This window comes from Choristoneura fumiferana, unplaced genomic scaffold, assembly GCF_025370935.1.
Source record: "Choristoneura fumiferana unplaced genomic scaffold, NRCan_CFum_1 Sck3bRy_68;HRSCAF=244_pilon, whole genome shotgun sequence".
In the NCBI taxonomy this organism is placed as follows: Eukaryota; Metazoa; Arthropoda; class Insecta; order Lepidoptera; family Tortricidae; genus Choristoneura; species Choristoneura fumiferana.
The window spans coordinates 1-16,731 of record NW_027413054.1 but is presented as its reverse complement, the minus strand read 5'-3'; the positions used below and the strand labels follow the sequence as shown (position 1 = coordinate 16,731).

General features: G+C 38.3%; 1 protein-coding gene across 1 annotated transcript; it reads left to right on the top strand.

The window, feature by feature from the left end:
- The first annotated feature begins 1,400 nt into the window (after nt 1–1,400).
- Nucleotides 1,401–1,826, top strand: LOC141445227 (NADH dehydrogenase [ubiquinone] 1 alpha subcomplex subunit 3-like). Its single transcript, XM_074111011.1, has one exon. The coding sequence runs from the start codon at nt 1,532–1,534 to the stop codon at nt 1,757–1,759; it is 228 nt and encodes a 75-aa protein (XP_073967112.1). The 5' UTR covers nt 1,401–1,531; the 3' UTR covers nt 1,760–1,826.
- The last annotated feature ends 14,905 nt before the right edge of the window (nt 1,827–16,731 follow it).

The following is a 16,731-nucleotide window of genomic DNA, read 5'->3' as shown; positions in this document are numbered from 1 at the left end:
AGTGTACAACATTTTGAATTCTGTGTTAGCGCCATCATTCTTGATGTATCTATTAACACCATATATGGCTAGACCTATACCTATCAACGCCACAACTGAAGAGCACATTATTTCCGGTATTTCCCAACACCCTCTTTTAAAAAGGCCAACTAAGTTTTTACCAAATCTGACTTGGTGTCCAATTTCTGCAGGTTCAGGCATTTTATTCGTAAATATTTCTCGGTGATGCAAATGCACAACTATTAGAAATAAATTTTTGCTCTAATTGTTTGTATTATATATCATAATATACAAATTTATCGTTGTATTTAATTGAATAAGAATGTTTTGACGCTGTCGTTTCGAATTCAAATATAAGTAGTTTTTTTTTTTAAATTTGGCGCTGTCCTTTGGAGGACAATTTTGCCAGTGTCTAGTAAGTATAGTTTGGTTCTGTTAGCCAGTATCAATCATTTTTCGTGCGGAAGTCCACCGAGCATTTATTGAATCATTCAAAAGTACCGTTGTTATTTATTCGGCACGCTCATACATTTTACCACCGCACCGGAGACTACCAGAAACCAAAACGTGTCAAAAGCTTCGGTCAAAAGGCACAAATGCTCAAAGTAAAGCTACTGTTAGACCACTGTTACACATGCTCGTTAGTAGCAAGAGAGCATGCTACTATCGAGCAAATGCTACCTAGCATGTGTGAACAAGACATGCTACTATCGAACATGCTTATTAGTGGCATGCTCGAGACAGGGGTGAAAGGGGGAAAGGTAACAAGCAAGTGTGAACGCGTTTGCTTCAGTCCATGAGCATCCTCATTAGTGGCAACGAGCATGTGTAAAGGCACTGTTACAGATGCTCGTTACTAGCATGCTCATGAGCATGCTCATGGACTGTTTACATTCGTTAGCAATAAGCATGCTCAAAACAAACACTCCTATACGTGCCTATACACATGCCTTTTGATACCGTGGTCACACACAAAATGTACGAAGCGAAAAATACGTCTCACAAACGTCAAATAATATATCTCTTTGTATTATCGGGTGAAACCAAAGGAAACCTTGGCAATCTTTCCCGGCCCGAATAACACCGACATGGAAATACCAGCCCTATTTTTTGTGTACACGCACACGCCCATAGAAACTGACAGGAGCATCTATGGGCGTGTACACGAAAAACAGGAATGGTATTTCCATCCCGGTATTATCCGGGCAGGGAAAGAGTGTCACCCCACAAAAAACAGCAGGGCTACTACGAAGCTCGAAAATCAAAGTTCGTGTCGTGCGGTCCCTCTGACACATACTATTTAAAGAGCGAGAGGGACAGTACGATACGAACTTCGAATTTTTAGTTTCGTAGTAGCCATGCAGGGCCGGTATTTCCATGTCGGTGTTATCCGGGCCGGAAAAGTGTGTCACCCGTAATAATCTATGGTTGGTTTGGTTTCCGTCGTCGAACGAAATTAGTTGGAAAGCGAGTATCGCAATTTGGGTCTCAAATTTACGTAAATTAAGGTAAATTTGAAGTTAAATCACTCATGGCTGCTGCTGCTTCAAGACGCTCCCTCGGCCAACTCCTTCAACAGGGATGGAATGAAATTCCCGAAGTATTAGCTTCCACTGGGGTAGCGTTTGTAGGCATGGGTTTGGCCACCATCGGCTGTTATAATTACGTGAAAAACGATGGTGATAATAGAAGATACAAGATGACCTATGTAGTGATGAGGCCCGACGACCCCAAAGCTAAATTAATTCGCAAGGAATGATTGGTGTTTTTTCGAGTTGTAGCAAAGGACTAGTTTCAATTATGTAATAAACTTGTGTTCTTTTAAATATTGTGTTTTAATCGCTGTTATTACAGTTGGAAGCTAAATAGAAGTTACAGAGCGAAATTGTACGTTCTCAAAAGATTTCGAAACTACTTTACGCATCGGACTACTTGTTTGTTATTCCTATTATGTCACTTGACTACCATGGTAAGCCTTACTGACATAATGTAATGACTAATCTAACTAAACTAACTGCTGTCAACAATTTGGCAATTGAGACACAGTTTCAAACATTACAGATGGATAAAATTTGCCTTTTAAACTGATTTTTATTTTTCTAAATGTTTGGTTCACTGTGTTTTGTATATGTCTGTTTAAGGAGTGCAAAAACTCGCAATTTAAAATATAAAAAACTGGTTAAAACACACTTTGCTACTGTCAGGAGTCATTGGTAATTTGGTAGTAGGTACTGATGTGCAAGTTGCAGAAAGTTTCCAAAAAGTTGTTTCCAATAATTTTCACAACATAGAAAATTTAAATTTAAGAAACGGAAAGTTGCAATCCCCACAGAAAATTGTGAGAAGTTTCCGAAATTTTATTATATGAAATATTCCACAATTTTGGAAAATTTCCTTTGGCATCAGTATTTGGTAATAATGAATGGTTGATAAACTAGTGACGAGGTAACCAAAAAATTTTGTATTAGTCATTAGTTATGAAACCACATAATAAAAATACAATCATATTAAAATGTTAGTGTCTGTGAATTTTAGCTTTGTATATTTCACAGTGCTCAAATTGCTTTGTACAGCATTTTATAATTATTATTATATAAGTTTTTGTTCATAACTTTTATTTTTAATACCAGCTTTTCTTGCTCACTGTTCTTTTATTTACTGTACATGCATTGTCATACGTGATACTACATTACCATACTGATTCTGTCAAATTAAATCAATCTCGGAATGAGAATAAAAGTGGCTGGAAAGCGTAATTTTTTTGTTGCTCTCCTAAATTTGAATACAGGTGTGACGTTTGTGCCGCATCATAGGCTAAGTTATTCAGTATGTTAGTCAGTTTATGCGAACTGTTTCTAATAGGTCCAGTGAGTTTTTAAGGCCTAATGTAGCGTACAATTTGGAACAAATATTTTATCTACATCCATATATTAAATGCTCTGGCATGTTTTGCAACTCTTGAAATTACCTTATTGCAAAATGAGTTCTAGCTATGTCTGTCCACGACTTGCGCCCGGTGCGCGCCCGATAACGCGACCTCCTCTTGAACGCCACAATGCTGCACTGTACTGTAACTTTAATGAATGATGTATGAAATCTCATTACATATACTTTCATCCCCCGTGATTTACTGCCGTGGCAAAATAGAATTCAATATCGTAATGATGGTCGTGGCTGTCGTAATCTGTGGTTTTGAAACGATAATGGAGATATACTATGGGTGTAGATAAACATACATTTGCAATGAGATTACTGGCTATAATCAATTACATAAAAAAAAATATATATTCTTACGCTAGAAAAAGGCGTTATGCTCTTACACGGCATGTCTGACTCCTTTAAGTAACTATGAGATACGTCTCCGGTGAGATTAATGTTCAAAATTATTTTGTAGCCATTATTAGTACCTTCATGTGCATTTCACATCGCGTAGCAACAATTTGATAGCAAATTTTCACAATGACCAATGAATCTTATTCTAAATATTACCATTGGTATACACAATGGCTCGACAGATCGAAGTGTCATCGTCTTTAGGTTTCTTAAAAAACTTTATCATGTATATTATGAACGGTCGTAAAATGTTTTACTTATTTACACACAAAAAATCAAGGAAACATATTTTTAAAGCAGTCTTTGAAATAACATCAACTGTATCAGAGAAATCAAAGTTTTATTGTCGTATTTTAACTACAGAACTTTATGTTAAGTTATATGTTATGTTAACACATTCCTCTTATAGTTTCAAAGAAAATGCCTGTGATGTGACAGGACGAACAATAAGGTTCCATTTTTGGAATTTTACATTGTTACCGCAACATATTCAGAATAACAACTAAGATCATATGGACGTAGAGTTCGAAATCTAAACTAATAAAACTAGGGACTGTAGATTTGGCAAACTGATATAAATCTGATAATAATCCAATCATTGGCAGTTACATCCTGCTCATCCTGGCCAGGGTCATCTCCGTAGAAGGGAATTTCTCAAAAGTTAATGGCAACAAAAAAAAACTATACACAATTGTTTAATTTCAATGACAATGCGTTTTTATAATAGACAACACCTAATGCTGCAGCCAGTCGTCTGCTCATGACGGAACTCCTTAAAGCACAGATATGAAATTTTACATGTACGTTCAGTTTTGATGTAGGTACACATGACTTTATGAGACACTAAAATATATAACTAAAAAGATGAAAAAAATTGAAATAAAAAGTTCTCGAAAACAAGCAATTACTTAAGTTGTTAAGAAAGTTACACTATCCCTGACTGACATAGACTACTTTTTCTCCGAAAAAATGCAAAATTTCCGCGGATAAAAATAATTGAATACAAATCCGGAGCTGATTTTCAAAATTCTTTCAAAGATACAATGCCTCTCATTGACAATTAAGAATGTTATAATAGAACAAAATAGAAATTCATGTCCCGCAGAAACTTTACAATTTCTCGGGATTAAAGTAAAAAAATAGTGTAGCTTTCTATCAGTTAAGTTTTTTTTGTAAATCGAACTAAAGAGTTACATCTATCCCGCGGGAACTTTGCGATTTCCCTAGATTAAAGAAGCCTGTTTCACATTACAGGGACAGCTGTGTGGCTGTGTACAGAATTAACTGTTAGAGAGATCAGGCGTAGGGAAGCGGGTGACGTGGATGCTGGGATCGAACTCGTGGACTTCGGTGAAAGAAACCACAGCAACTGATATTCAATTAGGTGTATAATCATTAACACATATGAAATATCTTTTTCTTTATAACAATCACAATGTATAAGTTGTAAACGGGGACGAAACAGACAAATAGATGTAAAAATAAAATAGGCTAAAATAAGTTGATGCTCACAGTGGTACGGCCATGGCGAGAGAGAGGCAGAGAGAATAGAAACATTCTCTACCATAGACAACAATAAATTATGTACAGCATAGACAAATCCAACACTCCTCCTTATGCTGTACATCATTTAGATCTACAATCATATGACTCTATACAATGAAATTAAAAATGACTCTACATTTACCTTAACAAATAAATTAAAATAAATGAATAAAAGTGACTCTACCATTACTATATAAACTTTTAGTTCAATTACAACAGAGGCTTTAATTTTAGACATTCCACAAAAATTTATGTTTCTGTATACACAATGGTTTTGTAAAAACATCAGCAATCATATCCTCTGTACATAGGTATTTCACATTAATAAGTCTTTCCTGTATCAAGTCCTTTACAAAGTGGTACCGCAAGTCAATATGTTTAGTTTTTCTATGGGAATATTCTTTAACTAACAACAATTTCTGAGCACTTTGATTGTCATTATAAACAGTGACATCAAAGTGTTTGTCAATTATTTCCATCAAGAAATTCTTAACAAAGCAAATGTCCTTGCATACATCGCTGATAGAAAGATATTCAGCTTCAGTGCTCGATAAAGCTACACATCGTTGCTTACGTGCTTCCCAATTGATGGCATTATTACCTAGTTTAACTACAAAGCCAGTATATGACTTGCGGTCTGTTATGTCATTGGCCCAGTCTGCATCTGCGTAGGCATTTATTTCAAAGTTACTATCCTTTTCGAAATGGAGACCATAATTAATTGTCCCCGCCAAATACCTCAATATACGCTTTGCAATGCGCCAATGACTGACGTTAAAACATGTGTTGAACTGACTTAACTGACTACAGGCGAATGAAATGTCTGGACGAGTACAAACAGACAAAAACATTAGAGAACCCAACAGTTGTCTATATTCATAAACATTGTCATCCAAACATTCATCCGATTTTTCCAGTTTACAATTGACAGGTAATGGTGTTGAAACTGGTTTACAATCAGACATGTTATATTTCTCTAACAATCGCCTTATATAATCGGACTGATCCAGAACAGTTACATTATTGTTTTTGGTCACATTCATACCCAAACAATCTTTCAACAGTCCCAGATGCCGTATTTCAAAGTGCTGTTTTAGCAATGATGTAACTGCTTCAATACAGTCATTGTGAAACACATAAAAGTCATCAACAAATAATGCCAAAATGATATAAAAATCTTTGGTTTTCTTAATATACACACAGGGCTCGCATTTACTCTGTTTATAGCCATTTTGCGATAAAACTGTGTGAATTTTAATGTTCCACATACGACTAGCTTGTTTCAAGCCATAAATGCTTTTCTTAAGCAAACAAACCTTATTATTATTGCTATCCGATTTGAAACCAGTTGGCTGCTCCATATAGATCTTTTCATCTAACGCGCCATTTAAAAAAGCTGTAGTGACGTCTATATGATCCATACACAGGTCCAACTGATTTGCGATGGCAAACAAAATACGTAATGTCGCGTGTCTAACAACGGGTGAATAAGTATCACAATAGTCTACACCAGCTTTTTGACTATAACCACAGGCAACTAACCTAGCTTTAAATCTAGTAAATTTACCTGTCGCATCGTACTTTTTCTTTAAAACCCACTTGTTTTTAAGAACATTAACATTTTGCGGACGATCTACTAATTCCCACGCATCATTTTTGATCATGGAATCGAACTCACACGTCATAGCGCCGTACCATTCATCCCTTTCAGGTGAATTCATAGCATCATGAAACGTTAGTGGTTCGTATGATGCACTCGCTGCGGCCAACAGTGACGTTAAATGATAATCATTGAACCTCTCAGGGAAAATACCTCGTGTACCACGCACAGGACGAGAGATAGACGCGTCGGAAGATACCGCCGTAATCTGCTCTCCTCCTCGAGATGTAGAGGGCGGAAGAGGGTTGACGGAGCCAGACAGCACGCCATCCTCGCCGTCATCCTCGGAGACATCCTCGGAAGTGCGGTACAAGTCAGACAGTGGTGACCTCATCTCCACATCTGAAACCACAGAGGAATTTTGATTAGACTTTTCATTTAAATCATCATCCTGACTCTTATTAATATTACGATCACTACTACAGTTACTACTAGAATTAGTATCACAGTTATCTAAAATATTATCACAGCGAGAATTATCATCATTAATATTATTTTTAAAATTTTCATTATCATTATTAATAAAATTATCAAAAATAATAAAATTTGCTCTATTCTCCTTGGCACGTAACACACTATTATCTATAAACTTATCCTCAAGGAAAACAACACTTCTTGAATATAAAACCTTTTTAGGATTACAAGGGTCTATCAGGCGGTAGCCTTTGCACGTTTCACCATATCCAACAAAAATATATTGTTTAGCCTTAGCATCTGTTCCGTTTTCGCTAAGGTAATTTGCTTTATTGACATAGCAACATTTAGAAATGTCAGTTAACTGTCAAATCTTAGTACCGTAGAATCTCGCCATACTCTCGTACGAATCGTGTCGTTGAACTGTCGTGTCACTGTCGAAGTTCGTTTAGTTTAAATAAAGTTATCTAGTGCCTTGTGGAATCAAGAGGATACTGCAGCTGCTTCACGTATAGTCGGGTAGCAGGTAACCCGGGACTGGAAGGTAAGACTGGCCAGCTCGAAGAAGTCCAGTGGCCCTGTACCTGACTGCTGCGAAGTTCCTACACAGCGCTAAGCAAGGTGAGTGTCTTTTTGAATCACACAAGGCTTTCTTTCGTTCGTAGAGATACAGTCCGCTTTTAAAACCTCTCACAAAAACTTGAGCTAAGAGATCGAATTTATTAACACCTCAGATCTCCTACATTTTTGGTCCATCGATCCGTATCTTGAAGAGGCGATCTATGGTAATTTGATGATTTCGCGTTAAATTCGTTGTTTTCTAGTAGATTCCATGCATTTTGGTGTATAATTTGTCGTTTTTCGTGGTAACTATTTTCGTCCACCAAATTGTAGGGTATGCCTAGAATCCTTTGTTCGAAATTTCCAGATCTTATGTGCGGGATTAATTGTATCGGAATTTAATGTAATTTAATAATTGGTGATTAAATTGTTGAATTAAATTCATTATTATTGTTGTTTAATAATACATTTATAAAATATAAATTTATTTTTGTAATAAATAGTTTGTTGTTAGAACGAAACATTGTTGCAAATCATCCGTGTAACGAAACGCTTTGCTAATCTGTAGTGTCAAATCTGTTAAACGTCATACGTCAAACGTCACTTGAATCTGACAGATTAACAACATAGTGGACTGCGGGCGGTGTTGATCACCCTTGTCGTATGATATTTTTTGGCTTTTAGCTTGTTTATTGTTGAAAATGAATATCCACGGTGATGATGAATTTGAGCCCCCAGCTGTTGATATTTATAGAGTACAGCGGGACTACATAATTATGCGACTAGAGCACATTGAAAGTTCGGATTTAGTCGGTTATATTGAACGAGATTTTAAAGATATTGAGAGCGATTTTCATGCTGCTCAACTTAGAATTTTGCGCCCGCTAAACCTTGAACAACGTTCCGCGGAGTACGAAGTGACTGAAAAGTTTGAAATGCGGTTGAAATCGGTCAAAAGTAGACTTAGACAAGCGAGTGAAACTGACACAAAACCTGTGATTTCGAAAGATTCCTCGAACCTAGCTAAGTTGCCTAAAATTATGATTAAACCTTTCGATGGCAAACTTGAGAACTGGGTGTCCTTCAAGGAATTATTTGATTCCTTAATTCATAGTAGAAATATACCTAATGTCGAAAAATTGCACTATTTGTTGATATGTGTCCAGGGTTATGCTTATGATCTAATAAAAACATTTCCATTGTCGGGTGATAGTTATGTCAGTGCATATGAAACCTTGTCTAAGTACTATAATAAAAAGAGACAAATTGCGATGACTTATTATGAAAAGTTGCTATATTGTGAATCGGTTAAAAATAAAAATGATTTGGATAGGGTCTTTCGGACATTTAATGAGAACTTAAGTATATTGTCGAAGTTTAATTTGCCCGATAAGAATTTTATGCTGTTTTATTTGTTGTGGTCAAAATTGGATATTGCAACACGAGAAGCGTTTGAGTTGCAACTTGGCTCTGAAATTGACATTCCTAAATTTGAAGAGTTACAAGAGTTTATTGAGAGGAGAAATAGGGCGTTAGAGAATTCGAGTATTAAATTGAATGAAGCTCAAAGTAAATCTGTTATGAAAAACAAGTCATCGTTTGCGGTGCCATCTGCACCTGTGTTTATTTGCCCAATGTGTGCTGTAGCACATGAGTTGGAAAAGTGCCCCAGTTTTATTGAGCTGTCGGCAACTGAGAGATTTTCGTTGATAAAAGAGAAGGGATTGTGCATATTGTGTTTGTGTCCATCTCATATTGTGCGGAACTGTAAATCTGCATCTCGTTGTAGTGAATGTAACTATCGTCACCACACTTTGTTGCATTTCCCAAAAAATATTGATGCAATAAACGATTCACAATCAAATTCTCAGTCCACAAGTTTATCAGTTACTGGTCATACCACTCTTGTTTTGTTTTCGACTGCTGTTGTTCACATAAAAAATAGTCAAGGAAATTTGGTCCCAATTCGTGCCCTGCTGGATTCTGGTAGTGCTTGCAATTTTATTACAATGGAGGCGGCAAACCAGCTTGGATTACATATCAGGGATTCTCAACAGTCGGTGAACGGCATTGGTCAAACATCAACAGAAACACTCGGGTCTGTTGTTTGTGAAATCTTTCCTTGTAGGGGAGATTGTTTGAATAATATTTCATTGGAAGTTTTCGTTTTGTCTCGTATTTGTCCAGATATGCCATCTGAGAAATTTGATATTTCGAGTTGGAAACACATTAAGAATTTGGATCTTGCTGATCCTCACTTCTATGAACCAGGACCAGTTGACATGTTAATTAACGTCAGCGTTCTCGCGTCAACGCTCCAACCTGGTCTTGTCAAAGGCGAGGCAGGTCAGCCTATTGCTGTCAGCACCATCTTCGGCTGGATAGTGATGGGTGAACGTGACCATTCTCGCTGTCCTACTCCTAGCGATTCTTGTGTCAATGTCGTTACCAAGGTTCGTGATTTCGTTTTGTAGTTTTCTCCGGACAAAATAAGTTTTCGTCGTGTTTGGAACGTCCCTTGCGTCAGTGTCGTTACCAAGGTTCGTGATTTCGTTTTGTGGTTGTCTCCGGACAAAATAAGTTTTCGTCGTTTTCTAAACGTCCTTGCGTCAGTGTCGTTACCAAGGTTCGTGATTTCGTTTTGTGGTTGTCTCCGGACAAAATAAGTTTTCGTCGTTTTCTAAACGTTTTTTTTTTTTTTTTCGACTGGATGGCAAACGAGCAAGTGGGTCTCCTGATGGTAAGTGATCACCACCGCCCATAAACATCTGCAACACCGGGGTATTGCAAACGCGTTGCCAACCTAGAGGCCTAAGATGGGATACCTCACGTGCCAGTAATTTCACCGGCTGTCTTCTTGCGTCAGTGTCGTTACCAAGGTTCGTGATTTCGTTTTGTGGTTGTCTCCGGACAAAATAATTTCGTCGTTTTCTAAACGTCCCTTGCGTCAGTGTCGTTACCAAGGTTCGTGATTTCGTTTTGTGGTTGTCTCCGGACAAAATAACTTTTCGTCGTTTTCTAAACGTCCTTGCGTCAGTGTCGTTACCAAGGTTCGTGATTTCGTTTTGTGGTTGTCTCCGGACAAAATAACTTTTCGTCGTTTTCGTAACGGTCCTTGTGTCAGTCTCGTTACCAAGGGTTGTTTCCTCGTGTCGTGGTTGTCTCCGGACAATTAACTTTTCTCGCTATCGCTTCCGTAACACTCCTTGTGCCAGTGTCATAGCCAAGGATTAAAGTTCTGATTCTGTCGTCGACCTTTAGAAAGCTCAATTCTCCTATTGCTCGTTTTTTCGATTCATTATTTCTCGGTTCGCCTGTAATTTTGTGATTGCGAGGTGTCCATTGGATTAGTGATTTGTATTGTATTCGTCACTCGTCGACTGGTGCTTAGCCGCAGCTCACTCCCTATTTCAAGCAAAATTATAGAGTCGTTTTAAGATACTCAATTCAATAGCTTCGCGATGTGTTGAGTTGCCGCGTTGTTATGAACAATGGTTAAAAATCGTCGCGCGTAAAGACGCGTAATGCAAGTGGTGCAAAGTTTGAGTTCGATCGTTTTGAATCGATAGCTGTAGGTTTATTGTAGGTATTTGCGGTTGCAATAGTTCATGCCTTGAAGTGTTCCTTTAAGATCGTCACAACGTATACGCCTGCCTGGTCAGCTCTCGTGTCCATTCTATTTGAATAAATATTATTATGTCCTACGTAGTGTCCCTGCTTCGTAGCGCAATGTTTCCACTGCGGCCGGTCTAGCGGAGCGTAGCTTTCGTTCGCGCTTTACGTTCAGCTGATTGACGCGGTGTGTGTCATGGTGGGCGGACCCCCTGCTGATTAACTACTGCATACTGAAAATAATTGGTCAGGGCAACATCATCATTATTGTTGATCAACCTTTGTTGAGGAAAAAGGCTTGACATACTGTGCGCTCCGAACTCTAATTTCGTGAATTTTAAATTATCGTCTTGTTTTCGTCATTTCGTCGTATCGTGAATATTTTTGTTGTGTTGTTTTCGTTATCTCCTTAATTTGAAGAATTCCATCTAAAGTAAAATCGGTGTAGCTATTTCGTCTGATGAAAAGAATTCCGTTACTCGTTGCTTAGTATAACACGTCCAATAATGTGTTTTTTCGACTGAAGCCCGAATTAAAGGGGTCTAACTGATCCGCCCCCTAAATCTCGTCGTTTATAGACAACGATAGTTTGTCGACGGTGGGCGGTCGGGTCCTCCGCGGACTGACTTAGCTTATCAAGTGTGATCGCTGATCCCTCAATTCTGGTTCGCAAATTCTGTGAAATATCGGAAGTTGAAACAAGCTACTCGCTCGGTGAAATGATTTCTTAATTCGGTGAAATGTTTACGTGTTAATCCTCGAGAAACTTCGCTCCCTTGCCCGCGGAATTCGCCATCATTTCGTATGGTTAGGTCATTCGTTTTGAGTCAACTACTCACAGTGCTTCACTTTCGAAGAATTTTGTACTGTGTCCGTTTACTTCATTGGCGAGGGAGGTGGTCCAACAAAGTAGTGAACCCCTTTACAGGAGCCATATGTCTCATTCTAACCGAATATGGTACCTGGAAAATGAAGAATTTAGGTAGAATATTTTAATTGCACCCGGGTGCCGATGACATTTGTCGCGTCGTACTTGTCGCAGTCCGTACGACACCGGAGAATACAAGCACCCAGTGGTGTAAGGCTTTACCACCACCGCTGAAAAATTAGCTATAAGTATTCGCATTTCGTTGGTTTTGTAGTTTGAACCTAACACATAGTCGGTTCCGGTTGAGTCCAAACTATCAAACCATTCTTATTAATAATTTAGTGTCGTTTTCGTTTGTATTTCGAAAATACCCTGTATTTTGGTGGGCGGAATGTTCCGTTTTCGCTAAGGTAATTTGCTTTAATGACATAGCAACCTTTAGAAATGTCAGTTAACTGTCAAATCTTAGTACCGTAGAATCTCGCCATACTCTCGTACGAATCGTGTCGTTGAACTGTCGTGTCACTGTCGAAGTTCGTTTAGTTTAAATAAAGTTATCTAGTGCCTTGTGGAATCAAGAGGATACTGCAGCTGCTTCACGTATAGTCGGGTAGCAGGTAACCCGGGACTGGAAGGTAAGACTGGCCAGCTCGAAGAAGTCCAGTGGCCCTGTACCTGACTGCTGCGAAGTTCCTACACAGCGCTAAGCAAGGTGAGTGTCTTTTTGAATCACACAAGGCTTTCTTTCGTTCGTAGAGATACAGTCCGCTTTTAAAACCTCTCACAAAAACTTGAGCTAAGAGATCGAATTTATTAACACCTCAGATCTCCTACAGCATCTAATTTACGCCTTTTCTGATGAGGTACATGTGAATAAGCTACACAGCCAAAAACGCGAAGATGACGAAGATCAACATCAGATCCGGTCCATTCACATTCAGGAATTTTATCCGATAATGCTCTGGTAGGCGACCTATTTTTCAGGTAAATAGCTGTCATTACAGCTTCACCCCAGTAGCGATCAGATAAACGTGACTCCTGCAACATAGCTCTAGCTTTTTCAAAAATTGTGCGATTTGCTCTTTCGCTAACCCCATTTTGAGCACTGCTATAAGGACAAGTGGTTTGGTGAATAATGCCTTCCCTCTTAAGGTAATTGGACAAATTTTTATTACAGTATTCAGTACCATTGTCAGTGCGTAAAACTTTGATACGCAAACCAGTCTGCTTTTCAACCATAGTTTTAAAGATAATGAAATGGGAACTTACATCAAATTTATTCTTCAGAAGATAACCAAAGGTCTTCCTGGTGTGGTCATCAGTGAAGGTAAGCAAATAGCGAGCTCCGCTCCAGCTGGGTACTTGAATCGGTCCGGCAATGTCACTATGAACCAGGTCCAGTGGATGAGCAGCACGCCCCGCACTTGACTGAGGAAACGATGCTTCACACATCTTCCCAGTAAGGCAGGCGATACAGCTAGTGGGCACGCCGTCTTCACGCTGAAAAACGACACCACACTTATTTCCACCACCGAGTATAGACATACCTTTCTGATTCAGATGACCTAAGCGTCTGTGCCACACGGACATCGGTGCACAGGCTGCAGCATTGGCACTCACGGGGCCTTGCCTAACTTGCAGGGACATAGAGTTACCTAATAGGGAGTCAGGTCGCTCTTGCAATTTAATTTTGTAAAGCCCATTATGTTTGTTAATATCTAAAACTTTGTTGCCTGTGACTTGACAATTACTGTAAATACTACATTTATCATTGGAAAAAATAACAATATAGCCATTATTGGTGATTTCGCTAACAGACATCAAATTGTTTGACAAATTAGGCACATAAAGAACACTGTTCAGAGATACATTTGAAGAAATTATAGTCTTACCAATAAGTTCACTTTCCAACTGTTGTCCATTTGCCACAGAAATGATACATTTCTTTTTAATTCCTTGTTGAATAAGTGTGGGATCCCCACACATATGGGAAGTAGCGCCGCTGTCAACGATGAACTCCTTTTGATGTGAAGCGGAATATGCAGACGCATACATAGTGTGTTCCACTTCTTTCTTCTGATGTTCTCGTTTCTTCTTGAAGCAGCGACTAGCAATATGACCAGTCTTTTTACAAAATGAACAAACAAAGGTAGATTTCTTCCTTCTGTTCGCTAGGTAAGCTAAATTATTATCTGACAAATTGTTCTGATTGTGATTATGTCGCCTGTGATCTTCCTGTAGCAGTCGAGTTCGTACAACTTCGCTCGACAGGGAGTTAGTCAAACTTGCTGTCTCGAGGCTGGAAACTAAGACGTTGAATTCTTCGGGTAGACCTGACAGTAAAATTTCAGCTATTTCTTCGTCGTCAATAGTTTTTCCTATGTCCGATAGCTGCGTGACGAGCTTCAGTACGCTTTCAATATACTCGGACATACTCGAGTAGTGGCCGTATTCGACACGATGCAATTGTCTCAGTAGCAGCACTCTCCTGTACAAGCCTCTATCTTCAAAAGTAGTCGAAAGCAATCTCCATGCGTCCTTAGCGGTCTTCGCCTCACGAACAATTTGGTACAAACTGGGTTGACACGATAAACAAATTCTAGCTAACGCTCGAGCATCACGCGTTGGGTCGTCGTCAGTTCCGAGTACACTGTTCCATAATCCCTCTAATGTAAGCACCATTTTGATGGCAAACTTCCAATTGATCCAATTATCCAAACCATTTAACTTTTCAATACTAGTTGACATTCCAGAGGTTATAGTCGTCGGTCCCACGTGTTCGTTGCTGCGGTCGTTCGACTCAGACATTCTAAAATTCTTGCGCCACGCTAATGTGCTATCTTAGCTTTAAAATATAGTCTGGGCTACTTAACCTGTTAGAGAGATCAGGCGTAGGGAAGCGGGTGACGTGGATGCTGGGATCGAACTCGTGGACTTCGGTGAAAGAAACCACAGCAACTGATATTCAATTAGGTGTATAATCATTAACACATATGAAATATCTTTTTCTTTATAACAATCACAATGTATAAGTTGTAAACGGGGACGAAACAGACAAATATATGTAAAAATAAAATAGGCTAAAATAAGTTGATGCTCACAGTGGTACGGCCATGGCGAGAGAGAGGCAGAGAGAATAGAAACAGTCTCTACCATAGACAACAATAAATTATGTACAGCATAGACAAATCCAACATTAACTTATTCTTATCCCGAGGAAATAATCCTATGTCGTAAACGAAGTCGCGGACAAAGGAAATGCGTAACTATTTTAACATTTTCTAAAATTGCACATTCCATTCCAAAGTTCGCCTTGGGGTGGAGGCCTATGTTCAGCAGTGGACGTCTTTCGGCTGACATGATGATGATGATTCCAAAGTTGGTACAAATATGATATTTGAATTACAAAATTTGCACCATCTGTCTGAATCTAAAAAAACGTCTGCCTGTATTTGTATAATTCCATTAATCCTCCGAAAAATCAATCAAACAAAACACGAAAAAAAAGACCGCAAAAAGTAAATGTCTGTCAGTCCACGGCTTTGTTCAGGGACTATCAATGCTAGAAAGCTGCAATTTTGCACGGATATATATGAAAACTATGCCGACAAAATGGTACAATAAAAAAATAAAAATAAAAATTAAGGTTACCTCCCATAGACGTAAAGTGGGGGTGATTTATTTTTTCTCATCCAACCCTATAGTGTATCGTTGGATAGGTCTTTTAAAACCATCAGGGGTTTGCTAAGACGATTTTTTGATTCAGTGATTTGTTTGCGAAATATTAGCGTCCAATATTAGGGGGATTTGAAAAAAATCAGGATGGTAGTAAGTATATCAAACTTAAAAGGAAAACGGTTAAGTTTTCTTGAGAATCATTAGTAGTTTAAGAGTAAATAGCAGCCTAAGGTATAAAATATATACCTAAACTTGGAATATACCGTACATAATACGAATACCTTAAAAAATATTACTTAATTTTTTCGTAATGGCTACGGAACCCTATTTCGGGCGTGTCCGACACGCTCTTGGCCGGTTTTTATTTCTACTTGCCGTGTTAGAGCGGTTTCGTATTACTACAATCCGAATCCATGAAAACACCGGAGTAACTGGAGTACAGACGAGTAATCGTAGCACTATTTTTAACCCCCGACGTAAAAAAGAGGGTGTTATAAGTTTGACCGCTATGTGTGTCTGTATGCGTGTCTATCTGTATCAACGTAGCTCTTAAAACAGGTGGACCGATTTGATTGCAGTTTTTTTTATTTGAAATCAGGGCGATGGTTCTAAGACATGCTTTTTCAAAATCGGTTCAGCCGTTTTTGTGATTTTGAACTTTGAAGTTACAAAATCGGGCTCGGGGATTTTGGTTTTGGAATGGTCGGAACGATTGCGTATACCTTTACGCCTTTGTGTGGAAAATTTGAAGAAAATTCAGGATTAGTAAGTATATCAAACTTAGACTGAAACTATAACGGTTAAGTTTGCTTGAAAATTATTAATAGTTTAAAAGTAAATAGCAGCCTAAGGTATAAATTTAACCTAAACTTGGAAGATTTCGTATAAAAACGAAATCCTTAGAAAAATATAACTTAATTTTTTTAACTGGCTACGGAATCCTATTTACGGCGTGTCCGACACGCTCTTGGCCTGTTTTTTTTTCGGATTATTCCATAGAAATGAATGAAAAATTAAAATGTGGACCGTATTGTCTTAGTATATAAGTAAATGTGTCTAA